Raw genomic sequence first — 25,455 nt, forward strand, 5'->3', positions numbered from 1 at the left:
CCAGCAGGTTCCCTCCCAGCCCCCCAGGAGATGAGCAGCTGCCTGGGGCCATGGCCCATGTGGCAGGTCCCTGACGCCCAAGCAGGGCACAGGGCACAGCGAAGCCGAGGGCCAACCAGGCCTCCCCAGCCTCTCTGCTGGGTGGAGGGAGTGAGGCTGGTGGGCGGCGTCCAGCCTCAGCCTCAGCTGCAGGGCCCAGGCCTGCGTGCTGCCCAGGGGGAGCCTCAGAGAACAGGCGTGGGTTTTTAATTCTTTTTATTGAAGAAAAGAAAAGGAGAGAAAAAATAGATTCCCCACCCCTGCTTCGTCCTGGAGTGGGCCTCTGGGCCTGCTGCTGCGGGCAGGCGGGAGAGAGGGCTGTGCCCCCTGCCTGGGTCGAGGCGGCCTGGGCCCGGGGGGGGGTGGGGGCTGGCTGCTTTCCGAGGAAGAGGGGTGTCTAAAAAACGGTGCCGGGCCGGCCGGGCCAAGCAGGCTGGTCCTCTGTTACAGCGGCTCAGGCGGGCATCCCGGGGGTGCTGGCCGCACCCGGCCTGGCCACTGTCCACGGCTGCCCGTCCAACCACCGGGGCTGGGTCCGAGGAGGGCAGAGTCTGAGGCGCCTTCCAGCCTCTGGAGCCCTGTGCCACTGGGGCTGCCACCTCCTGTCCCGTCTGGCTCTGGTCCCAGCACTGCGGGCCTCTGCCTGGCCGCCGTCCGAGTGCCCTGAGGCTGGGGCGCGGGCCTGGCCCACCGCCCTCGAGTGTGCCGGCGCCCGTCCTGCGGCAGGAGCGGGCGGAGCAGCATCCCACCTCCGTGCCCAGCGCGTGGCCGCCGCCCGCCCGCTCAGACCTCGGTCTGGAGGTCAATGATGTCCTGGCCCACCAGCGGGATGGTGGCGCCCGACTTCTCCCACTCCACGCTCCGCAGCTCCAGTGGCGATGGAGGCAGCGGCTCCAGCTCCTTCTTCACCCACGCGGGTGGCCCGTGGGCTTTCCGGAGGCTCTCCCAGGGCCGCTTGTTGGGTGTCTGCTGCTTTTCTGGCTGCTGGCCAGCGGGTGGGCAGGAGAGGGAGACAGACAGTGGGGGGCGGGGAGAAAAGAATGAAGACGGGAGTCAGACCTGAGAGGTGCTGGTGGGGCACCGGAGGCCCAGCACAGGGGGGCAGGCAAGCACAAAGCTCTTCCCAGGCTGCACCAGGGCTGCGGTCCACCACTGGGTCAGGGTCTGGGGTGACCTTCAGGGAAGGGCAGCTGGAGGCCCCAGGCCGCTCTCCCCCACACACTTCCTACCCTTCCAGGAGGGCCCCAACCTATCCAGGGCACCCACAAGGTAGGATGAATAAAGAAATGAATGGATGGGATAGGAGGAAGGCGGGAAGAGGCAGTCTCACCTAAGGACTCTTCTTTGGCTGCCCCGCCCCGCCCCATGCCCACAGCCCTGTCCCACTGCCCCCAGGTCCCGCCGTGCCCCCAAACCTTGCTCTCCGGACCCAGCACCTCCTTGTCCTTCTCCGCGTGCTGCAGCTTCCGGTTCAGGTCCTGGAACATGTCCTGGTGCCGCTTCCGCGTGTGCATGATTTTCTGCAGGGGGAGGAGGGGTGGGCGGGAGTCCTGAGCTTGCGGGGGGCTGCCCTGACCGGCCCTCTGCTGGCCTGTGGGCTGGCTCCTGGGGACCAGGCCTCCCAGGTCGGGGCAGGATCCTCCTCCCCAGGTCTTGCCTTGCCTGCTGGGCCAGCCTGAGCTGCCTGGCCAGAGGCTCGGAACACACCTGGCCCCAGGTGTTTGGGGGAAGGGACCCAGGGACCCACCTCGAAGTCCAGTTCTGCATACCGCGATTTCCGCCTCTGTGGGGAGAAAGGGTTTGTGCATGCTTGTAGCCAGCTCCCTAAAATCTCCCTGACCACAAGTCCTGGCCTCTCCTTGCCTGAAGGTGGGGTAGCAAGAACCCCCGCACCCCATGTCTGCCCTTGGGGCCCTGGGCCTGGCTGCCCCCACCCCTCCAGTCTCTGAGTCCATGTCCTACAGGCTGAGCAGGGCTTGGGGGTCAACTCCAGGTTTCAGGTCGGTCTAAGGAGTGACTGCCCAACTACAGAAGGGAGGGGCTCTGCCCCAGCAGGCTCGAGTGCAGGTGGGGGTCCTTGAGCCCCTTGCAGTGGGCGAGACCACCCTCTGGGGACCATATCCTGAGGGCCCAGCAGGACTGGGCGCATATGGCAACAGCAGCTGTCACTCCCTCTGGGCAGAGCGAGGACACTTTGGTCCTAGGCCAGGCCAATGGGACTCTCGGCTGGCGAGGTAGGGCGCTGCCTCCCTGACATTGGCTGCCAGCCCAAACCTGAGGCGCCTGGGGCAGGCACCCCTCCTTTGCCAGCTAGGGACCCTGGCTCCCCACCCCGGGCGGCCCTCACCTCCAGGGAGCTCACGGACAAGGTGGTGACATTCTCGTTCTTGGTCCCAGTCCCTGTGCTGGGCCCTGGGTGGGCGGCAGGCTCCCTGGGCTCCCCCAGGCTGGGGGGCGCGGGCTCCAGGGTGGGCGGCGGGGGCAGAGGCTGCTGTGGGGGTGGAGGAGGTGGGGGTGGTGGGGGCTGGGTAGGGGGTGCCTCTGGGGGCTGGCGGGACGGCGGGCTGCGGGCGGGGGGCCCGGTGTCAGGTGCCATGTTCAGGTGGATGAGGCGTGTCTGGGGCATCTGGTCAATGTGGATGCTGTACTTGGGCTCCTCCTGGGGCTTGGGCCGTAGTGTGGCCGTGGCCGTGGGCAGAATCACATAGCTTGTGTCCAAAGCCTTCTCCTGGGCCCGGCTCAGCTCCGAGTCCAGCTTCTTGAAGATGTCCCCGTCACCCACAAAGGAGGACTTGGGCGCCCGGCTCTTCTTGAGGGTCAGCGAGTGGTTGGGGAAGTCGGGCAGGGGGCCGCCGGGGCAGCGGGGGGAGCCGTGGGTGTGCAGCTTGGACACGTTGGCCGGCAGGCTGTTGAAGTTGGGCGGCGGCACCTTGGCGTGGGCCAGCTTCATCTTCTCCTCCTCGGGCAGTGACGGCCGCTTGAGTGTGCCAGTGATGGTGGCTGTTCGGCATGCTGTGATGTCTTTGTTCAGCACTGAGGGACAGGGGAGGGGTCAGAGCAGCCTGGCCAGGACCCCACTGGACGAACCCGCCCCCCGTGTGGCACTGCAGCCGGTGGGGTTCCTTCGTACTTTCACACAAGGCTGGGACACAGGGTGCTGCACCAGAGGACAGATGACCACCCCCCACACACTGCCCTTCCAGAAGCTGGGTGGCCTCTGATGGCCCCAAGGTGACCCCCGCTGCCCGGAAGTGCAGGGACACAGCTCCTCCATGTGGGGAGGACGGCCCACTCCTGGGGACCCAGCTGCGGTCTCTCCTGTTCAGCTGCAGGGGGACCGGGCTACGGCGACCTCTGACCTGGGCTCCAGACCCCACCACTCACCTGGAATTCGGCCTGGGCAAGACCTCGGAGAGCCCAAAGCTGCCCAGGCTCCCCACCGCACCTCTGTCCAGCCCCAGGACCAGTGCTCCTCGGCCGCTCCCTGCGTCCCATCTCGCCAGTGCACGGCTGCCCAACTGCCCAGGCCGACTGTCACTCGCTCTCTACAGGCCGGAGCCTCTCAGGCAGGCCTCCTTCCCCCTTGCCTCTCCCCCACACTCAGGCCGCCAACACCCTGCTGCCTTGCCCACAGTTCTTAGCTCCCCTCCATGTGGTCTGACAGGGAACCATGTCTGCCAAACCTGTCCCCCCACCAGGCTGAAGAAGGGCCCCACGCTTGTGGCCTCCCTGCCCACTCAGACCGAGCGTCAAGCCCCGTGGACCTGGACGAGCGCCTCCCATGCCCTCGGCGTGCGGCCCAGGCTGCTTGCAGGGCCCGGCCCCTTGTCGGGTGCCTGCCTACCTGGTCCTTGCCCACGCAGTGGCCCCGCTCCCCACACTCAGAGCTTGGTTGTGTTCCTGAAACGCTCTCCTAGCTATCCCCAGACCCACAGCCACCAGCCATCCATTGTTCCTGAGGCATGGGCCAGGCTGGGCCACCTTCCTATTAAGGAAGGAAATAGAGGCCAAGAGGCCAGTGCCGCCCACACAAGGCGGGGCCAAGTCCCCCAAAGCCCCCAAGTCTTGAGGCTGCCTCCCAGGGAGACTGGCTAGATAACATGAGCCTAAGAGGGGGGTGGCTCCAGCTCCTGTTCAGCCCAACCTACAGATCACCTCCTCCAAGAAGCCCTCCCGGGTCTTCCTGGCAGCAGCTGATACTCCCCACCTGGGGCTGTTCCAGCCAATCTCCTGGGTTGTCTGTAGAGAAGTTTTTCTCAAATACCTCACAGACTAGAGGGAGGGTGGTTCCCCAGAAAGACTGCCTGTCACTTCCCCAGACCCTTGGCTCATAGAACACTTGGAGGAGCTTCCTTTTATTGGGCAATTAATTCCCTTCCTGCCCTTGCTTCCACGAAGCTCAGTCGCGTGTCCTTCTGCCTGCCTTCTTCCTGCTCCCACTGATGTTCCCCTCATTGGAAATTCACCTCGCCCCTCCTCGATGGTTGGACTGACAATGAGGGAGTGAAGGCAACACAGAACATGAGCCCTCGAGGGAGGGCAGACAGGGCGAGTGACAGGGGAAGGAGGGGTGGGGGCAGAGCCTGCCCAGCCTCACTGCCCCTACGAGGAGGAGGGTGGAGGCTGAAGACTGGCGGTGTCCACAGGTGCTGAGGACTGAGGCACAATGGGGACAGGGTGGGGCGGGCAGGGCCCCAGGTGGTCCCGTGCAGGGCTGCCAACTCCACCAGCACAGGTGTCCCGTGCACCAGGGGCCCTGCCTGCAGCCCCAGGGGCCTGGCTGGGCTGGAAGACCCCCGTCTCCCTGGTCAGGGCTCACAGGGCAGCGTCTACCCCGCCCGGGTGGGCTGTGGGAGGCAGGGGTTGGATGAGGACGGACAAATGAACAGACAGATGTACAAAGAAAAGAAAAGAAGCAGGTGGGCCCGGGCGAGGGCCGCCTGTCGCTCTCACCTGTCAGGCGCTCACCTGATCTACAGGCCAGATCCACATCCTTCTCGAAGTCAGTCTGCAAGACAGAGATGGGGTGATGTCAGGGCCCGCATGCCACGGGCCGGGCGAGGCTGCTGCCCGAGCACCGTGACACCTGAAGGCTGGTGGGGAAGGGCCACACTGGGGCTGCGGCCACGCCTGGGAGGGGCACCTGTGCCATGCGTGTCTGGTGTGTGTGCACACTCCCCACACTCAAGAGGTGCGTGGGCTGATGTGTTCACACAAAGTGAGCTCCTCAAGGGTGGCCATGCCTTCCATGCTCTTGCTGGTGCGCACACGCACACACATGCATGTGCATGCAAGCATGCACGTGCACCACACACATGCACGTGTTTGTTGTGCGCATGCCGGCTGTGCGTGCATGCACGGGCACCACAGGTGTGCACATGCACGTGTGCACGCATGCACGGGCACGCGTGTGCACATGCGAGGCCCACACACTGTTTGCATGTGTGCAGATGCATATGTGTGCTTGCACACGTGAGCACGTTCTCTTTCCAGGGCACTCGTGGATTTGCTGGGAAGTGGGGGGCCGGTCCCACCGCAGCGTACTCCCGTCCTTGCTCCCCAGCCTGCCTCCCCCGGGCCTCTACTTCAAGAACGCCTTTGCTGGCCCTCCCATCCCTCCACTGGGGCACAGAGGCCCCACACCAGAGCCTCCTGCTGCCCAGGCCACCACCTGCTGAGCAGTGCAGCATGGGGACCTGCCCCACATCGCCCCTTCAGTCCTTGAGACAGCCTGGGGTTGAGGGCGGGGAGGCTGGCCAGCCAGGGAGGCAGAGCAGGGTTGCGACACAGATGTCCAGGGCCCGGGTGGGACCATGAGCAGTGGCCGTGGTCTCTGCCGCATGCAGCACCCACTCTGGCCCGGACAGGAGCTAGGGATCCGGCTCGGCCACCCCAGGTCAGTGTGTGGCCTCCCCTGGGGCAACTGGCCCCAGGGAACAGCCAGGCCCTGCATCTCAAACCTGGAGGTTCCTTTAGCGGGAAGACCACAGAGCCTGAGGTCGGAGGTCAGGCCAGGAGCAGCATCAGGGGTCCGGGACCTGGCCTCCTCCACCTCGGCCTGCCTTGCCCCGAAGAACGCCAGCAGCCTGCCCCAGACTGTCGCCGGCATCTGCTGAGGCCCTGCCTGGGACCCTATCAACCACTGTGGCGTGGCGAGGCACCCCGAAGACCCCATGGGAGCCTGCTGCCTGACGGCTCACTGCGCACCAGGGGCGCCCGGTGGGCAGCTGTCTCAGAATGTCAGTGCAGAGGAGTCACCGAGGCACTGCCAGCAACAGAACGGGCACTGTGACGGGGAGTCAGGAGGGCTCCCCAGGGAAGGTGGCCTCTCAGGGGCGAGCAGCAGGAGTGGGCGGGGTTTGCAGGCAGGGCATCTGGGGCTGCAGGGCCTGGAAGTCAGGCCCCAGGGGGAGCCGGAGAGGACAGGAGGTAAGGCAAGGGCAGGGACACCCAGGGCACCGCTGCTACCAGCCCCACACAGACTCACCCACTCAGCCTGCCCCTCCCCAAACCCTGGACCAGAGGTGTGGCCCCGGGGAGCCTCAGTCTCCCCAGTCTCAGACTGGGCTCAGAGCTCCTCGTGGCGGGGCTCTGGGGCCTGGCGGGAACAGAGGCAGCCTGCATCCCGCTCTAAGCCCTACCATGAGCTGGGCGTGGCCGTTCTGGAAGGAGCCCCCTGAGTCCCCGTTGCCCTCCTCCTGGCGATCGACCACTCGGCACTTCACAGCGTCCTGGACCTGAGGGGACAGAGCACAGGTGGTTGGTGGCAGCCTGGCCCATGAGGGCAGCCCTGGGTGTGTGCAGGGTGGCGGGGGCAGGCTGGTCCACCGAGACCCAGCAGCTCATCTGAGGGTCTCTGTGCCCCTTGTGGCTAGAACCCCACAACACGGTGCTCAGGTCCCCAGGCAGGAGCTTCGGGCCCTCATCAGGCTGAGGAGGGTCTCCGGGTGTCCCACCTGCCCTTTGCCATCATGGCCTCTGCTTCCCAGACTGTCTGGACCTGTCGAGGGCCTGGCCCTCCCTCGCTCAGGCACCCCCAAGAGTCCTGGGTGGGGCCGCAGGTCTGTGTGAGGAGAAGCCGCATGTGCCATCCACGGGGAGGTCACCCACTAGGGCCAGGGACTCTTCAGAAGGCGACAGTCGGGTGGCCCCTCCAGATTCACCTTCTACCCATTTTCCAGCGTCCACCCTCTCTGTGGTGGGCCACGGCCTCAGTCCATGCTCACGTGTTTGTAATTCCCATGTGTGCTTTCTGGCCTCTGAGGTCCCTTTCTGTAGCCTGCTGTCACTGTTTCACAGAAGCTAGGCCACCGAGTGCCACGAGTATGGCCTTAGAGCCTGGTCAGCGTGTGGCCACCTGGGCTGAACCCCAGAGGCGGCTGCCGTCTACAGAAGGGGCTGTCACAAGACTGCGGGTACAAGCCTGTTGGGGGCTGGAACGTGGCCCACACGGGCCCTTCCTATGACATTTCTTTCCTGTGGGTTGTCTCTGGGGCCCACTGGGGGCCCTCTGATGGCAGAAACTTTGGGTTTGCATCCTCCTGCCTTTCCCTGTGGCCAGAGCCCCTGGAGAGGGGCTCCCACCTCCCAGGAGGTATGAGCCCGGTGTGGGGGGGTCCTCAGCTGGCGGGGTGACCAAGGTCAGTACGAGTATCTCTCCCGATATGTTCTCAGTATGGCACCCATATCCTCATTGGCGCAGGCACCCCCAGGCACGTGTCCACCCTGGACAGTGACGCTCCAGGTAGGGGTCTGGTGGGGGCATTGCTGCCCATTCAGGGGGAGCTGAAGCTGCTCCCTAAACAGATGGAGAATCAGCAGCCCCACTCCAGCCTTCCCTCGGGGTCCAGGGGGCCCCACTCCAGGGCTCTCTGGGCCCCCGTGGTGTGAGCCCGCCACCCCTGGCCTCCGGTTGCAGCTGCGCACTGGGCTGAGCTCTGCTTCCCAGCCTCCCAGGTTTTGTCGCCGCTGCCTCCTCTCCAGTCCTCTGCATCCTTCCGGATCTGTGGGCTTTACCTCACCCCTCTGCCGGGTTCCAGGAGGCTCCAGGGGATGTGGAATCTGCCCGCCCACTCCCACCCCCGCGGCCCCACGGACGTCCTGGTGCTGGGACTTTGTTCCCTGCCCATCGGGGACCCCCATGTGACCCTGCACTTGGCCTCGCTGCTCTCCACGTGCCCCTGAAGCAGCACCAAGTCTATCGACCAAGACGCACATTTTTTCCCATTTGGACTCTTCCAGGATTAGGGACATCGCCCTAATCCCTGCTACCTGCCAGGTGGCAGCAGGGATGTAGCTGGGTAAGAACCTGGTCTGGCTACCTCTGGAGAGAAAATGCCAGAACAGGGGTCTCAGCCACCATGAACGCTGCTCACATCTCCGGTGGCTCCCGCGGGCCCACCCTGCACCCCTTCTGAGCCAGCCCGGGGCACAGGGACGTCTCAGGGGCCGGGCCAGGCGGCCGCCCGGCGGCCCGGGGCGCCCACCTCTCTGCGCAGGATGCAGTGCACCATGACTATGACGAAGCCCTCGAGCGAGTCGAAGACGGCGAAGAGGATCTGGAAGAGGGCGGAGCGGCGGTCGGTGACGGCGAGCACGGCCGACATCCAGGTCAGCGCCAGCAGCGGCAGCACCACGCAGGAGCTCCACAGCGAGGCCCTGCGGATGGGGCCGCGTCAGGGCTGCCCGGCCCGCAGCCCAGAGGGGCCGCCCAGGCCTCAGCCCCGTCTCTGCACCCCTGGGCCTCCCGTGCCTGGACTGTCTCCCCTCTGCCAGGGCGCTCCACCCTTCCCTGAGCAGCCTCCGAGTCCCACCAGCAGCGATGACCCCGGGGGAGCTGGGGACTCGGGAGGTCGGTGCCTGGCGAGGGAGGGAGCCCTCTGGGACACCAGAGTTTCTCACTGACTGGGGGGCCACAGGGAGGGGAGGAGGCCCCTGGGATCCCAGCTCCCAGGGCCCCACACAACCCTCAGGCCCCCCGGTCAGGGGTCCAGGGCCTGAAGTGCAAGATGGCCACAGGGTGGGGTGCTTGGCCAGGCCTCCGGGCTCTGGACAAAGGGAGGGAGAGAGACAGAGAGGAGAGTCTGGGAGGGAGGCGACAGGACAGACACAGCCAGGCGGGCAGAGGACTGGGGCAGAGACCGACAGGAACGGAGACTGACAAGCGCTTCCTCCTCATGGTGGTTCCCTTCTCTGCCTCCTCCGGGAGCATGCCCGCCCTCCCCATTCACTGCCCGCGGCAGTCCCGGCCACTCCCTGCATTACAGGCTCCATGCGTGCCCACTTGGAGCCTGTCTCTCGGACTGCATGGGGGGGACACGAAGCCACTTCAAAGGGCTGCTGTGGGCACAGGAAGAGCATCTGTCAGGGCTTAGGACCCGTGGCCCATCTTGGTCACTGTCATGCCTCTCAGGGCCACAGCGGCCCGAGGACCCAGCCAGGGTGTGCTCTGCCCCCAAGAATGGGTGATGGCCTGCAAGGGCTCTGAGGGGTTGGTGGGGCCACTGAAGTGACCCCCAGGGGTGGGGGCTGCTGTCCAGGCCACTGGCTCCCTCATCCCTCACAGCAAAAGCAGAGAGGGTGGGGCAGAATGTCAGAGAAGGGGACGTAGGGCAAGGCCACCAGGAAACAGCAGGGGACACAGGGCTGGGGACCAGCCAGGACAAGGACCTCCAAATCTGTGGAGCCTCGGCCAGGCGCAGAAACTGCCCCAGACTGCCCACGCTGCCCTGCGGGCCAGGACCTACAGGGGACCCAAGTGCAAAGGCTGGGACACGCCCGCTGATACTCACCTCCAGGACTCCCAGACTGGGCGCAGCAGCCCCACTTGCCTCCTGGGCCCCGCCCTCCCCCTTCGATTCCTCCTGTCCCTCCTGTCCCTCACTCTCCTCCTCCCCCTCCATCCGTCTCTAAGACCAGGGTCCCCAAGCCCAGGCCCAGGTTTCTCCTCCAGGACAGAGGCCCTGGTCCTGCCCCCAGCCCCAGGGCCTGCCCCAGCTCAAGGACTGCCCCATGGCTGCCCACCGGGGGGTCTAGGCCAGAGCCAGGGGTCACCCTGAAGCCACCCCTTCTGAAGCCCCAGGCAGAGCAGGGGCTCCAGAACTGGACCTCACAGACATTCCCCTCCCCTCCCACCCCAGACAACCTTGGCGTTTCCCGCAGGCCCCTCCCCCGGCCCCTCCTCAGACAGCAGGGCTGCCCTTGAACAAGACCCTGTCCTGTGCAGGGCCCTGGGGGCCACCAGCACGGAGGGGGAGCTGGCCGGGTGGGGAGGGCTCCTGGTGGGCCCCCCCTACACGCTTCCCTTCTCACTCGGTGGCGGGTCTCTACCTGCCCCCCACACCACTGTGCCCACACTTGGCACGGAGCCTTGACGAGCGGGCCTCCCAGGAAGATGCCCGCACCCCGTGCAGGCTGTCCTTCGCCCCTTCCCAGTTCTCGACCCAGTTCTTCCCCGTTGTGGTGGGTGGGGCCTCAGGGTCCCCTCCTCACCGCCTCCATGTGGGCCTTCTCTGGCTGGGCCCGGATCCCACGGCCAGAGTAGGCGGGGCCAGCGCCACCCCCACCTGACTCCTTATCATCCGTGAGTCATCTCTCCCCGGCCTGAGGACTGACAGTCACAGCCCCACGCCTCTGAGCTGGCAGATGGCTGAGCCTGGGGACCTGAAACTCACGCCTGCAGCCTCTGCAGAGGCGCAAGGAGGAGCCCACACAGGCCCTGCCTGATCGGAGGAGGGGAGGAGCCGGTGGGGGAGGCCTGTGGACAGTCACCTCATCTGTCCCCTTGGCAAAGTCAGGTGCCCCTAGGAGGGGGCGGGGGCTCTGAGCACCGAGTGGAGTCAGGCACGGCCACCGCCTCTGACTAGCGGCGTGACCCCACAGGGCATGCCCCACCCCCAGCTCTTGGTAGAGGCCCCACATCCCAGGGTGAGGTGCTGCCCTCCATGGAGGCTGGTGTGTGAAACAGGAACGGGGTGACGTCTGCACCCAAGGGCAATGTACCCCCAAGTGCAACCTGTGTTTGCCGGCCATGCTCCCTGCAGCTCCCCCACCCCCGCCTCGCGCACTGCAGAGGCTTCTGGCTCAGCCAGACCAGCCCGAACCTGACCCGGGCCCACCGGTGCTCACGCGCTGCCCACGGGCAGCATGCCCTCCACGCGGGCTCTGCAGTCCTGGGCCCCAGGGTCCAGCACAGGGAGCGGACACGGGAGGGTCCCAGGGTCAGGGACGTGCGTGCCCGAGACAGGACCACGCCCCCTCCAGGTGCAGCCGCCCCCCGGGATGCCAGGCCCACGACGCCCTGCCCTGCTTACAGCCCTGGGTGGTGCCGGGGACACCAAGCGAGAACGCTGGCCCTGCCTGCCTGTCATACTCATACACCCAGTCACACACTGGCCAACATGCAGGCACACACATGTGAACACACTTGTGCCCACACGCTCACAGTCCCGCGCACACTCGGGCTCCCTGCCCTCTGCTCTCTCTGGCAGAGAGAGGCCCTGGGGGAGGGAAGGGGCGGTGGGGGGTGGGGGTGGGGGGTGGAGCAAGGGCTGCCTAGGGGCCCTGGAGAGCAGCAGGGAGGACGGAAATGACAGCAAAAGCTTCAAACAAGCAAAATGCATGACTCAGAGGAGAGGAGACTGGCGGGCAGGTGGGCGGGCACCGAAGGGCACTAACATGGTGTTGCTGGCAGCTTCAGAGGTGGCGTTGGCGCAGAGAGGGCTCCGCACTCGACACGTGTGGGAGCACGCCCGAGGGGGGCCTGGGGCAGCCGACTGTGAGTGCGACAGAGGCTGGAACAGAGCAGACGCGGTTCTTGCAGAGAACAAGGGGGCAGTGGGGGCGGCCAGACCGCAGTCCAGCCCAAGCCTCTTGGGGAGGGGATGGGGTCCTGGGGGATGGGGACAGGGTCTTGGAGAATGTGGGAAAGGGGTCTTGGGGAGATGAGGTCCCGGGAAGGAGCAGGGATGGGGACGGGGCCCCACGGGACGGGAGGTGAGGTCTTGGGGGCCAGGGAGGATGGGGTCTGGGCCGGCTCCTGTGTACGCAGGGCTGCAGCTGCCCAGCCACATTCGCACAAAGAAGCAAAACCCTCAGGTGGAGGCCACGCCTTGTTCTTCTGGTCCCCCGTGCCTGGTCTGATCACACATGCCCCCTGCCTGAGAGTGACCAGGACGGTGGCCCATCGAGCGTGCTCCGAGCGTATGTGAGTGGCCCCGGGGGGCGGTGAGGGGCTGGGGCTGCCTCCTGTCCATGCTCTCCAGCCCGGCCCCCAGGGCACAGCGGGAAGGGGCCACCGAAAGCAGACAGCGGTTGGAAGGGCTGGGCTGGTGGAACCACCTCACCGGGCTCTTGTCCTGCGCCACCTGCCACCCGCCTGAGCCTCGGTCTGCTCAACTGTACCGGCACACGACGGGGCCTGCCTCAAGGGGGACCGCAGGGTGCGGCCAAAGCCCTGCGTGGGGTGGGTGTGCCCGAGTCACTCACTAGCCAGGCGTGTGGCCTTCCTGCCGTCCAAGAAGCGGGGCGGGGATTGTGTCGTGGGGACGGGCTAGCACAGACCGCCAACCCCAAGGCCAGGCTCCCAGCTGCTTCGGGCATTCCGGGGCCACAGGCCTCCCCGGGGCAGGTTTCTACCCAAGACCAGAACCCACCAGGGCCCCAAGGGGCCAGTTTCCTGAAGCTTTGGCTCACCGGGAGAGCAAGAGGAGCAGGAGGGGATGGGGAGAGAGGAGACAGACAGGCCAAACAAGACTGGCACAAGGTGTAGGGGGGACCCTGACGCAGACACCAGCCAGGCTGAGGGACAGACAGGGAAGGTACAGGCAAGGTGAGGAGGGTTCGGAGGGCTGGGGCAGGACAGAGAGGGGGCCGGTCCCACCCGCTGCCGGCCTGGCGGTGACCTGGCACCCCTGTTCCCTGCAAGGCCGAAGGAGCAGCGCGCTCCCAGGTGGGGCACGTCCCCCCCACTGCTGAGCATGGCCTAGCCACTCGGAACCACCACCAGCAGGGCCGTGTGCCCCTGGCCAGGCACTGCCCTCCCTGGGCTACTTTCTTGGGCAGGAGGCCATCTGGGCCCATCTACTGCTCCTCCTTCCTGTGCTGGAGGCACCCCGGGGCGGGCCCCGACCCTGAGGGGAGGGAGGGGAGGACGGGCAGCGGTGGGGTCTCCAAGGACCTCCTGGATCCCGCACCCTGTCACAGGCCAGATGGAGAGACTGCGGCTGCGATCAAGGCGGAGCTGGTGGGGGCCCTTCCCACCCTACCAGGCCGTGGTCCCAGCCTCTGCCTGGGCTGGGGTGGGGTGGGGCGCAGGGCGGTGAGCTCTGGGTCCTACCCTGCCCGCTCCTTCAGCTTCTTGTCCGTGATGCCGTCTTTGGACACGAGCTTGTTGAACACCAGGATCCCGATGGCCATGTTCACCTGCCGGGCAGAGGTGGGTGTGGGGTGCTTGCGCCAGCCCCACCGCTCACCCCTGCCCCCACCTGCAGCTCCCCGGCCGCTGCTCTCGTGCCCCCTGGCCTCCCACCTGCTCCCGCTGTCAGGCAAGGTCCTCTGTGCCCAGGGACCCGTCCTGCCCCTGCATGGTCGGGCACCGAAGCTCAAGCCTCCCACGTGACCCCCCCACCTGACAGGCTCCGCCAGGACCTGGGAGCCCTGTCAGGCGGGGTGGACATGAGGAAGGGCCAGGCTGACCCAGCGCAGGCTTATGGGGTGACAGGGGTCTCTTCGGACAGGCTGTGTTGGGTGGGCGCAACTGGCCAGCCCAGAGGCCTGCCTGCCGTCTCCACTATGGTCAGCCGCATTGTGTAAGGTGGGGTTTCATTTGTCCAGAGGTCAGAGGTCAGGCTGAGCCTGGCCCTCCCCCAAGTGGGGCTGAATGCGCTTGCCGTACTCAGAGCGTGGGAGCGACCTCCAGGCCAGCTGTGCCCCTCCCAGGCTCACCCTGGGCTGCCCCACCATGCTTTCGAATCCCGCCCACCGTGGGGAGCTCATTCCCACCCAGGAGCTGCCTCCTGCCTTCCCTGGAGCCCTTCACAGCCTGTAACTCAGGACTCCCAGCACCAGGGCGGGCCCTGCCCCGGGAAATGGCTCTTGGTGCTAAGGGAGGTCTCCCAGGCTACTGCTTAACTGCCCCCTGCGACTCAGAGAATTATCCCCAGGGTGCCCCTCAGGTACCTCCTTGGTCTCTCCTGCTGGCATGTGGGGGGTCCCAGCCCCCATCCTTCCCCTGAAGGCCCCCCTCCCTGCTCCCACCCTGCCCAGAGGCAGCTTGGCCCCGGCTGAGTCCCTGAGGCTTGGGGACCTGGGTCCCCAGGGCCCAGGGATCCAGGGAGGCTGACTCCATAGTCAGCAGGTGCCTGGGCCCTGCCTCCCACCATCCTGTAAACAGAAGGTCCCAGACATGGTCACCAAATATTTTGTAGCCTGACAGCATGGAGATGACTTTCCTGGGTGACCTGCTTTGTCACATGGCAGGGTCAGAGGAGGGCAGGACCCCGGCTACCACCTGCCTGCAGCAGGCTCTATGTTCAGCCTTCATTTGCAAGTCCCCATGTCCCCAGGGACCCCCGGGGCGGAGGTCCCACAGCAGTGGGTCAGGACCAGCCCTCCCCTCCAGATGCATCCTGGGAATAGACATGGGGTGGGAAGAGGTTCCTGCCCTTACCCACCCCTCCCCCGCACTCCCCCCTCCACCTGGGGGAGCCTGCCCTGAAATGGTCCCTGGCCACTGCAGCCCCTCCCCACCCACGCCTCCCAGGAACTAAGGAGCTGGACCCAGGCTCCCGTGCTCATCCGTAAGCTGGGGACAATGACCCTGGTGCCACTTGGCACTCTCATACCCCTCACCAAAAGATGTGGGGACAGCGGAAGGAGCACTAAGGGCCAAGGGAGAGGGGGCTCCTTTGTCCCAGCCCCCTCAGGGGACAGAGGAGTCCCAGCCCTGGCTCTGAGGCTCCTGGCCCAGGCCTCCCCTGGGTCCACCTGCCCACCCACCCACCGACCCCTCGCTCGGCAAGCGTGTGCAGGCCTGGCCGGTACAGAGCTGGTCCCCGAGAAATCAGGCAAGCTTTGCTCAGAGGGACCCGAGGCGGCTGTCCCAGCCTGGCCTCTGCACCCCTGCATCCCGAAGGCAGGTCAGGGGACTGTGGACACTGCCCCACCCAGGGGGACGGGGATTGGAACAGGCGGTCCCAGGCCTGAGCCTGGTACCACGGGGTCCATACCAGCACCACGGCGGCGGCCGGTCCCACGAAGGCATACAGCAGTCCCCCCTCCAGGGACAGCCAGCAGCTGTGGAGGGAGATGGGCTGGTTAGCGGCCAGGCGTGGGCCCTGCCCCGTGAAGGGGGGGTGGGCACCACAGGCTGGGGGGCAGGGGAGACGCAAGGAGAGGCAGAAGGTTTCCAGCATGGAAGAAGGGAACCCCACGCTCATTCTCTAGCTTCAGAGTCTTCAGGGGGCCCAGGCGGCACCGTAACCCCCAGTTTACAGGTAGAGGGGCAGCCCCGGAGCAGGGGCCACAGTCGAAGGCTAGGTGCCCTGACCGACCCCTGGTCCCCTCCCCCTTCCCCTTCGGCCCTCCTTCCTGACGTGACGCCAGAAGCTGGGCTGGGTCTGGGCTTGGCCCTGCACCGGCCTGCCTGAGGCAGCTGCAGCTGCACGGCCCCAGTACCTGGGCTTCTATCCCCGCATCTGGCCGGCTCTCCCTCACGTCGCACTGTGTCACGAGTGCCACACTCCCCCAAGTTTCCTGGACACCCCTCACGGCGGCCCCCAGAGCCTGACCCCACAGAGGTTACTGCCTTCTCCCTCTGCCTCTTCCTCTCCCTGAGCCCTCTCCCCTGAGCCCTCTCCCCCGAGCCCCCGAACCCACCTCGGCTACCCCGCCTTCCCCTGACCCACCCGGGCCCTCTCTCAGCACTCATCCTGCTGGGGCCCCAAGGAACTGGGTGGGTCTCTATTCCTGTCCAGTGCCCCCCACTTCCCAGATGGGGCATTGCTCAGGACCCCCACATCCTGTGCCCTTTGCTCCACAGCAACCCCAACGGGCAGTATCAGCTGCTCCTCCTGGCTCTCATCCCCCGCTTCTTCCCACCCCTGCAGCGAGAGCCCTTGGGTCCTCTGCCCCCACCCCCACCTCAGGAAGCCACGCTGCTTCCAGGATGACCCCAAGCTTCCCCTCCTGGCGGTCAAGGCCCCTGGCCCTCGTCTAGCTGATCCTGAAGGACCTTGGTGACTTCCTCGGAGAAACAGGTCCCCCACCCGCCCTGCCCTGCCCAGGGCTTCCCTGCAGCCCCACGGGCGTGAGTTTCAGGGCTCAGAGAGGCTGGCTGGCCCGTCCCAAGAGGAGGCAGGGGGCTCCGCTTCTCTTGGCCCCTCTGCCCACGGCCGGGCAGAGCTGGCTAGGAGAAAGAGGAGGCTGCTCGGGGCCACCCCTATCTGTGAGGTGGGGGCACAACCAGCTGCCACCCTCTAGGGCAGGGGCAGGGCCTGGAGGTGCTGGGAGGCCCCTGTCCCCACGCTGCCCGACTCACTAGTTCACGGTGCTGTATCCTCTGGCCTTGGTGAACCCCACGGACACGGCCACAACCAGCGCAGGGAGCCCTAGGGAAGGAGCAGGGAGATGAGTTGGCACCCCCTGCCCACGCCGCCCGGTGGGGGGCGAGGGGCCAGGAGGGGGTCTGGGAGGCCTCCGAGCCGAGGGTGGCATGGAGCTTGAGAGAGAGGGGACAGGAGGTGTATGGGGTGAGGACGTGCAGAAATGGGGGCGGGGCGGCTAGATCAGCAGGTACCACGCAGGGCACCCCATCGTCACCTTTGACTGCCGTGTGTAAGAGGGAACACTTTTGGTATGGCATGTCCTGAATGTTGAATGGAACACCGTTACGCTAAAGTGCTATTCGCTACCTGAAGTTCAAGTTCTACGTGGCATTAGTAATTTATCAGGCAGCTCTGTGCGGGGCGGGGGGTGGGGCGCAGGGGTCCTGGGAGGGCAGGGCGTGCCGGGGAGTGCCGGGGCCCCGGGGGTGGGCACTCACCCCAGCCCAGGCAGAGGAAGCGCTTGCGGATGAGGCGGTTGCGGAGGCGGCCGGTCACGGCCATGTAGGACTGCCAGGCCTCGGTGAGCACCCAGCAGAAGGACGACAGGAAGAAGAAGTGCAGGAAGGCGGCCACCAGCGTGCACACCACCTGGGCAGGCAGGCGTGTGGGTTGGGGGCTGCGCAGGCCCTGCGGCCACCTGAGTGAGTGGCCCAGTGACCGCAGTGGTGACCAGGGCCAGCCCCAGGCAGGAAGCCACCGGGGGGTCGCCAGGTCCACGGCCCTGAGATGGACTGAGGAACACCTAGGTCCCCCTGGCGGGTGCTTGAGTGACCTGGCCCACAAACGGCCAGGGACAGACACCCCCCCACCCTGTCGCCATCGCCCACCCATTCGTAGACACACCAAACGCTGGCCAGGAGCCCACTGCAGAGCTCCGGTTCAAGCCCATCTTTCCAGCAGGTGCTGACCACAAAGCCCAAGGAAGGCAGGTCATCCCCAGGGCCACAGGACAAGGCAAGGACAAGCTCAGACAGACTGGTGCCCAGCAGTGGGCTTGGGATGGGGGCTTGAGCTGGCTCATCACAAAACTCCCATCCAGCTGGAGACTCTGGACACTGAGTCCCAGCGTCCATCCTGGCCAGGTGACACCCCCACCCGGTCCTGGGCCAGAGCCACGTGGCCGCCGTGGCCAGAGGAGGATGAGAAGGACAGCAAGTGGCTCTGGTCCCCTCCTCCCTAAGCTTCCTGGGAATCCCAGGGTCCAGGCACTGCTGGGGTCGTCCTTGCCACCCTCGCCCACCCCACCTGGGGACGCCGGGATGTGCGGGGCAGGTCCAGGGCGATACCTTGTTGCGGGTCTGGGTCTGACCGACAAGGATGAGTGCATTGGAGGAGATGATGGACAGGCAGAAGTTGATGAGGATGACGGAGCGCTCAGAGCGGATGTACCTGCGGGGGTGGGGGGGGGCACGGTCAGCGCCCGGCAGGGCCTCACTTCACAAGACCTGGGCTTCTGTGGCTGTACCAAAAGCAGGGGTCGCCGCCTCCTACAAACACTGCTGCCACCACCACCACCATCATCATCCTCACCATCACCAACACCATCACCCTCACCTTCATCACCATCACCACCATCATCCCCGCCCCCATGCCTACTGCACCATGTACCAGGTTCCAATGCAGTCAGGCACCAGGGAGAGCCCTGGGGAGCCTCTAAACCCAGCTGCCCTCTCCCACTGGGGGTGACTCATCCCTGAAATTGCTTCTCCTTGTCATGCGCGATCCTCTCCCTGCCACTGCACCCCTCAGGCAGAGCTACAGAGCTCTCTGGGGTCTCACTGTCTGCCTGCTCCCAGCCTTCACCCCAGCAGCACCCCATCCCGTTGGCCCTGTCCCCCCAGCCCAATCCTGACCTTGAGGCAAGAAGGTGGAGTGGCTCTGAGTGGGGGCTGCAGAGCCCAGGCCCACGGTGTCTGTGTGACCCTGGGCACCTGCCCCAAACCCCCTGTGCCTCGCTCTCTCCTGGGGTGAGGGTCACAGCAGCCGTGCCACGAGCTGTGGCTGACATTACAGAGTGGGGACACACAGGGTGGGCCATCGTCACTTCTGCTCCTGGTTCCCACTCAGCTCTCCAAGAGGCCTGGGCGGCTGAGACCCAGGCAGGTGGCAAGGTGAGGGAGGGTACAGGGCAGAGCTTTGGGGCCATGACGTGGCCTGATGTGACAGGGAGCCTTGGGCGGGCCTGGGCCCTGACCCGTCTCACGTCTCTGCTACCCGCCCAGGACTGTCATGGCGGGGTCCTGGCTGCAGCGCCCAGGATGGAGGCGCTTGGAAAATCATGGGATCAACCTTCCAAACTGCAGTGCAGCTGCCCCACTCCCCATTCCTAGGGTCTGGGAGAGGCATGTCCACAGAGGGTGTGGGGCACGTGGGCCCAGAGGAGGGGCACTGGATGCTGACCATCGGGCACCTGTGGCTCCTGGGCACCCGGTCACCAGGAAAGCGGAGCTGCCCCTCCTCAGTGGCCGCATCGACCTCTCCCTGCTGACCTTGGGGTGCAATGTCACCTCAATTATCAGCTGGCGTTGCCCTGCCCGTGGGGCCGGACACACTGGGAGTCCCGGCCAGGCCTGGTGGGTGGCTACTGGGCAGGCAGGCGACCTTAACTTCACCCTCCTTGTCCCAAACCTCTGCTCCATGGGCTTTAAAGGGGGTGCTGGGGGCAGGAAGGTGGCACGTGCCCCCAGCTTGGACCCACACTCACACACTCTCACGCACGCCTGTGTCCACCTGGGCCTGGCACAGACCTGCACCTGCACACGCGCCCCAGGATGGGGGCCAGCTCAGACAGCGGTCCTCCTGGCATGCCTCGCGCCCACACTGAGCGAAGGTCCCTCCCTGTGACCCAACCCAGGGCCCCAGGGGGGCCAGGTGACAAGACAGACCAGGAGCCAGGGGACCGTGGGGGCCCTGGGGGGCAGGGTGCTCAGCTGGGGAGCAGGCTCAGCTGGTACCCGCCAGGAAAGCATTCAGAGGGCAGGAGGGTTGCGGGCCCAGCACAAGGCAGGAGCCTGAGGGCAGAGCCGGCTCCATGACTGGCCTGCCTGAGTCCCCTGCATGCCATGCGCCCCCGCCCGCGCCCCGGAGCAGCAGTCATGAGGGGACCTGAGTGAGCACGGGCGGGAGGAAGGGGGGTGGGGGGTCAGGACAAGGGGTGCAGAGGTGGAGGTGGGGAGCCATCCAGGCATGACGGCAGGGGGTGGGGGACGGAAGGGACAGGTGCTGCTGGCTGGGTAGGGGAGCAGGAGGGGGGCTCTAGGCCACCCCCGCCCCCGGGACCGCCCCCTCCCTGGGACCCCTGGAGCCCCAGCCACCCTGGCCCGGCGCCCGCCGGCCCACGGACACGCCACCTCCACACGGAGACGTAGATGATGATCAGCATGAGCAGGGTCAGGGACGACACGCCGCAGCCCACGATGAGCGTCACCGACGGCGCCGCCGCCTTCTCCATGTTCTGAGGGTTCGGGGAGAGACCAGCGTGAGGGCGGGGCTGGGTGGCTGTGCACACGGGCCCCAGGCAGGGCTTCTGCCCCTGCTCCTGCATCCAGCTCCCTGGAGCTCTTCTCCAAGAAGCAGACAGAGAATTTCATAAAAAGCCACTGGAGAGCTCCTCCCTGTCCCCTCTCCCTGGTCCCAAGTAAGTCAGAACGCACTCTTGGCTCTGCGGAGGCCCGGGGCCCGGCCTGCCCTCTGGGTCCCACCTCGAGGCCTTGCCTGCACACCATGTGCTCACCCTGTGGACTGCACAACCCACGGTGCAGGCCGTGGGCCCCACCGTCCCGCAGCACCCAGGGTCTGCGGATGCACTATGGAGGGTGGTGGAGGCCTGGTGCGCCCAGCACCCAGGCAGCTCAGGGTCTGCAGACTGGCTCTACAGCTGGTCCCAGCCTGCTGACTCTCAGGTCTGGGAAAGGTGGTGGGGACAGCATGGCTGGAAGTGGAGGGGCTTCTTAGGGTCCCCCACCCTGAAGCTGACAGCTTCCCTCCCCGAGGACGTGGCCCGGCGGGCAGCTCCAGCACAACCATCTGTCAGCCCCCAGGAAGCTGGCCGGCCCCAGGGAAGGGGGCACCGGACGACGGCCAGCACTCCGGCTCTGGGCCTAGCTGGCCCTGAACTTTCAGGTAACCTCGGCACCCCGCCCTCTGGGGCCCCAGTGGCCGTCTGTCCTAGCTGCCACTTCGCCAGGCAGGAAGCAGCAGGAAGTGGAGGGCAGGCCGAGCCCCACGGTGTCCTGCCTTCCAGCACACCCTGGCCCCTCCACCCTGGCCCATGACACCCCTGGGTCCTGGCCCCCAACAAGGCCCAGCCGCCTGCTGGCCTCTCAGCTGCTGCCAGCCTGCTGGGGGCCTCGGGCCCTGACCACCCTGGACAGGGACTGCTGAGCTTTTGTCAGTGTGGATGGGGAGGGCCAGAGACCCTGCTGTGAGCTCCCACCTCTCCCTTTTCTCTCCAAGGTCAAGGTGAGGTTGCCCGCCTGGGGCTTCAGCACCGCTGCTGCAGACCCCCATGCCTGGCACACCCTGCAACGTGCCTCCTGGTCCTGGGCACTGTGCTCGCCGGCACATCTGCCCCCCACCGATCGCCTGGGCACCACACAGCTTCTGTGGGCGGCACTGCCGACCTGCCAGGCTCAGCCAGGAAGCCTCCTCCAGGCAGGCCCCTGGTTACCCCAAGGGAATGGGGGGCTGCTCCTGCCTCAGCCCCCCCACACCTGCATGCTGTGCTGGGGACGAGGACAGTGCCATCGTCTCCCAGAGACCAGGCTCCAAAGTGGGGGCCCTGTGGGAGCCCCATCACCCCATCACCGGCCCATGGCTGGGAGAAGGCCAGTGAGAAAGCGATAGTGGGGGAAGGCCCGACAAATGTTTCTAGGACACGGGGCTGGCCCACAGCCAGCCACGTGGGTCACGGGTAGAAGAGCGATCGGCTCCCGCCTGCTCCGTGGCCATCTGCCTCCCCCGTCCCCACTAGGCCCTGCAGCCACACACCCGCCGGCTTGCCCACCTGCCCACCCGCTCCCTCCTCCTCTCTGCCTGGCAGGCCCTGGACCATCGTACAGAGGGGACAGGTGACAGAATGGGTAGGTAGGGGTGTCAGAAAACCCCAGACCTTGCCGGGAGGGCTGGACTGGAAACCTAAGGGTGAGAGACTGGCCTCAGGTGACACAGGGAGTGGCCACCTGCCAGAGTCCAGCGCCCCAGTTGGGCCCTGTGAGCACAGGCCCGATGCCCATCCTAAGGCGGGTTCCCTCCCAGATGACATCTCAATGCCCAGCCTGAACACATGGCCCTGGTCTTCCCCACCCTCCCCCCCACCCCCCCACCCCCATACTGAGCCTCTCCAGGGCGCCCCTGGCTGCCCAAGCTTCCCCTCATGGTCGACATGGCTGGGTCACTTCTGCCACGTGGACCCCCACTTCCGCCCTCCCCACAAATGCACTGATTTCCTTCCTCCAGCACCACCTCAGTCCCTGTTCCAACTCTGCCCACGGCTCCCAGCTGCCCACACAAATAAGCCCTCACCGCAACACAGGCTGACCCTGACTCTGGCCACACGCTGAGCCCGGGCCCGGGCCGGACTAGTAACACAGGGTCGGGCACAGCACAGGAACACCGCACTCAGTCTGTTCACCGCCCGCCCGGCTGCGGCGGGTGCCGTGAACACTTCACCCCACTCCACCCCTACGCAGCCCTGAGGCAGGTGGCCTGGTCCCCCTCACAGATGTGACTCAGAGCAGGCCTGCAGTGGCACAGCGGGATCTGACGCTCCGGTTCCTCCGTCCCCTTTCCCTTCGCCCCCACCAAGATTCTCTTCCTTCTCTGGCTCCTGGGGCCCACCCACAGCACCCACCTCCGCCAGCGTCTCTGGGCCCTCGTTCTGGACTTGTCCCTCGAGGCTGCTTCCTACCCTGCAACACAGCTCTGCCCACTCAGACCAGAACCCCATGCCCAGAGTGTCCAGCGGCTCCTACCCGTCCCCTTCGCACCCGGCCCAGCCCCCTCTGCCATGGGCTGCTGGGCGGCCCTGCCTCAGTCCTGCAGGGGCTCCTCCGGGGCCCAGCCCACCAGCCCCCCAGCTTCCCACTGGGCCACGCTCTTCGGGGCCGCAGCCCCGTGCCCCGGCCTGCCCCAGCCCTGCCCTCTGAACCCCAACCTGCCTCCCACTTCTTGCCTTTCTCACCCTCCCTGGACAACCGCCCCCCACCCCTGCCCCAAGCTTGGCTGATGAACTCCTGCTCACCCCTCGGGGCCCCACTGCAAACCTCCTGCTCACGCCTGGCCCTCAAACTACCCCCAGGAGGGAGGGCGCTCTGGGAGCACGGCAAGCCCCTCCCCCCATGGGCTGCCCAGGCCTGTCCACACAGACCCTGCCCCTTGAGGCCAGGACCCCGGTCTGCCCCAGCCACAGGCACTCAGGGGTGAGCGCAGTGCCGGGGGTGCATGACCACGGTCCTCCCTTTGCTCTCGGTCCCTCCCAGCCTGGCACCTCTGGAGTGACCTCCCCCTGAGCTAGAGCTGGCCCGAAGCCAGAGGGAGGCAATGCCAGGCTGCTGGCAGGCAGGGGAACTTGGGCAGGCTGGAGCCCACCCCGGTGCCTTGGGCACGCTTGCTCCCCACTCTCACCTATGCCCTTGAGGGGTCACAGAACCAGACGGGGCCGACTGCCATCCTATCTTACAGATGAGAAAACCGAGGCCCAGAGCGGCCAGGCAGCCTGCCCTCAGCCCCATGGCCAGCGGGTGGCTCCGCGGCTGCTGGGAACCCTGCACCCCTGGTCTCAGTGCCTCTTCTGGGGCGTGGGGACGGGGTGCCTGACACACCACCTGTGTCCTGCCTCCGTGCACGCCAACACCATGCTCGAGGCTGCCCCCAGAAACCCAAGCGGGGGCCGCCGACACCCTGCCAGACAGAGCCAGGCAGCCCTCTGTGCGCCGGCCCCGCCTCCCGCCTGCCCCTTTCCTGGGCGGTGGGGCCTGGCTACTCCCCGTCGCAGGCACCTGGCACAGGTTGGCTTTTCCTAGAAAGGCCCCTTGGCATGAAGTCCCCTCGCTCCTGAGTTTCACCAGCACACCACCCACTCGCCCATGCGCCACCCGCCCCGAGCACGTTCTGTGTGCCAGGCCTCGCTCTCAGCCCCCGCCCGCAAAGGAGGGGGCAGTGCCTGGAGGCCGCCTGGCCCTGCTCCAGGCACCCCCACCAGCTGGTCTGCACCTCACTGTGCCCCTGAGCAGCACGGGGTCAGCTCTGCCCACAGGGGCGGAAACCGAGGCCCAGAGGGGCAGAGATCACTGCAGGCTCAGTGTGTGCGAGGCAGAGGCGTGTGCTTCAAGGCTCGACCAACCACATCCTCCTCTGGGCCAGGCCCTGGGCTGGGGGTGCGGGGGGGGGGCATGGGCACCCACCCCACCGCCGAGCCCCCTCCTGTCCTGCGTCCTTCTCACAGGGGACCCTGTGAGGGGACCTTGCCTGCTCCGGTCTCTTTGGGGACCGAGGAAACCCCCGCCCCACTGGTCGCTCCCCGTCCGGCACAGACTGCTGCTTTCACCTTGACCAGCTACGCAGAAAGCTGCCTCTTCCAGGGAGCCCCCGGGGATGGCCCTTGCTGCTGTCCCCAGGGCCCTGACCTGAGAACCAGCAGGGCCAGCCTGTCACAGGGACAGCCTGATGGAGGAGGGCGCCTCTGGGTCCAGGGCACAACCACAGAGCCCTGTCCATCCCGACTCACCTTAAGACCTTAGGCAAGAACCCCGCCCCAAACCTTGGCTCCCCTGCCTGTCAACCTAGGCATTTAGGCAATGACCTCTAAGGTCCTGTCTAGCTCTAGCTCTGAGCCTATGGGGCACCGTGGCTGACAGCACCACCCTCCCTGCCTGTGTCCCAGAGGAGGAGGGAGTGGGTGGAACATTCTCAGAGATGTTTGGAACCTCTTTCACATTAAGCCTGGGTTTCCATGAGGGGAGAGCTATTTCACCCAGCTGATGAGGGACCGGCCACCCCGCACACCCAGGAAAGCCATGTCCCCCTTCCAGGCCTGTCCTCCATATCTGCTGCCCACACTGGGCCTGGGCCGAGGGGCTTGGTGAGCGAACACCTGGGCTCTTGTATCCTGGGGCTCCCAGTGATTGGGGCCGGATCTTCCTGGGACCAGTGAGGGCAGCTTGGGCCCAGTGAGAGGGCCCAGCAGCCCCAGTGGGCTGGACTCAGCACCCAGGGCTCCAGCCAGCCAGCTGGCCCCAGATGCCGTTACCATAGAAACTGGCAGCCCCCACAAGAATCTCCAAACAAAAAGGAGGCCCCTGAGATGATGGGGCCTTTCTGGGGAGGCTGTGGACCCCGGCTGGACTCAGCACCCGTCCACCCTGGGATCCCTACCTGGGACACAGCCTCCCCCACAGGCCGGGGGCTACTTGGGGTGGGCAGGAAAGGGCTCTGAAAAAGGCGGCAGAGCTGCCCCCATCTCCCAGGCAGGGTGGGAACCTGCCACCAAGTGCCGGCCCGACCAAGGGAAGGGGTCTGCCAGGCTCTGCCAGGCCCGGCCCTCTCCCACCCCAGCAGCCTGGTGCCCAGCCTGGCTCCTGCGGGGACTGGCTCCCGAGGAGAGTGAGCGAGACTCACCCATCAGTCACTCCCGGGACCCCAACCCTGCTCTGCCCGGCAGTCCCCAACTCCACACTGACACCCACTCGACTCCCCCGCCCCCCTCCCCAGAGGCCCGCGCCCTACGGCCAGGCCCCGGGGTCTGCCGGGCGCACCGACCCCTCCCGCCAGTCTCCAGCCCCGCCCCCGCGCGCGCCGCCCGGCTGCGACTGTC

General features: G+C 66.5%; 1 protein-coding gene across 4 annotated transcripts in view; it reads right to left on the reverse strand.

Annotated features, from left to right (window-relative positions):
- Window positions 1–238: 238 nt before the first annotated feature.
- ADGRB1 (adhesion G protein-coupled receptor B1) overlaps window positions 239–25,455 on the reverse strand; it is a 65,781-nt gene continuing 40,564 nt past the window's right edge. For 3 of the 4 annotated variants that reach the window (XM_053930372.1, XM_071222201.1, XM_053930373.2), the window contains 13 exons: window positions 19,994–20,097; window positions 17,930–18,032; window positions 17,081–17,231; window positions 16,577–16,646; window positions 15,267–15,333; window positions 13,376–13,461; window positions 8,526–8,697; window positions 6,681–6,776; window positions 4,993–5,047; window positions 2,387–3,072; window positions 1,787–1,822; window positions 1,455–1,559; window positions 248–1,020 (listed from right to left, as the gene is read on the reverse strand). In XM_053930372.1, coding sequence (XP_053786347.1) covers window positions 823–1,020; window positions 1,455–1,559; window positions 1,787–1,822; window positions 2,387–3,072; window positions 4,993–5,047; window positions 6,681–6,776; window positions 8,526–8,697; window positions 13,376–13,461; window positions 15,267–15,333; window positions 16,577–16,646; window positions 17,081–17,231; window positions 17,930–18,032; window positions 19,994–20,097 — 1,929 coding nt within the window. In that variant the 3' untranslated portion in view covers window positions 248–822. Of the gene's footprint in view, window positions 1,021–1,454; window positions 1,560–1,786; window positions 1,823–2,386; window positions 3,073–4,992; window positions 5,048–6,680; window positions 6,777–8,525; window positions 8,698–13,375; window positions 13,462–15,266; window positions 15,334–16,576; window positions 16,647–17,080; window positions 17,232–17,929; window positions 18,033–19,993; window positions 20,098–25,455 lie in introns of all 4 variants that reach the window. The other variant, XM_053930374.1, reaches the window with a different exon arrangement.

This window comes from Desmodus rotundus, chromosome 8 (assembly GCF_022682495.2).
Source record: "Desmodus rotundus isolate HL8 chromosome 8, HLdesRot8A.1, whole genome shotgun sequence".
Classification (NCBI taxonomy): Eukaryota; Metazoa; Chordata; class Mammalia; order Chiroptera; family Phyllostomidae; genus Desmodus; species Desmodus rotundus.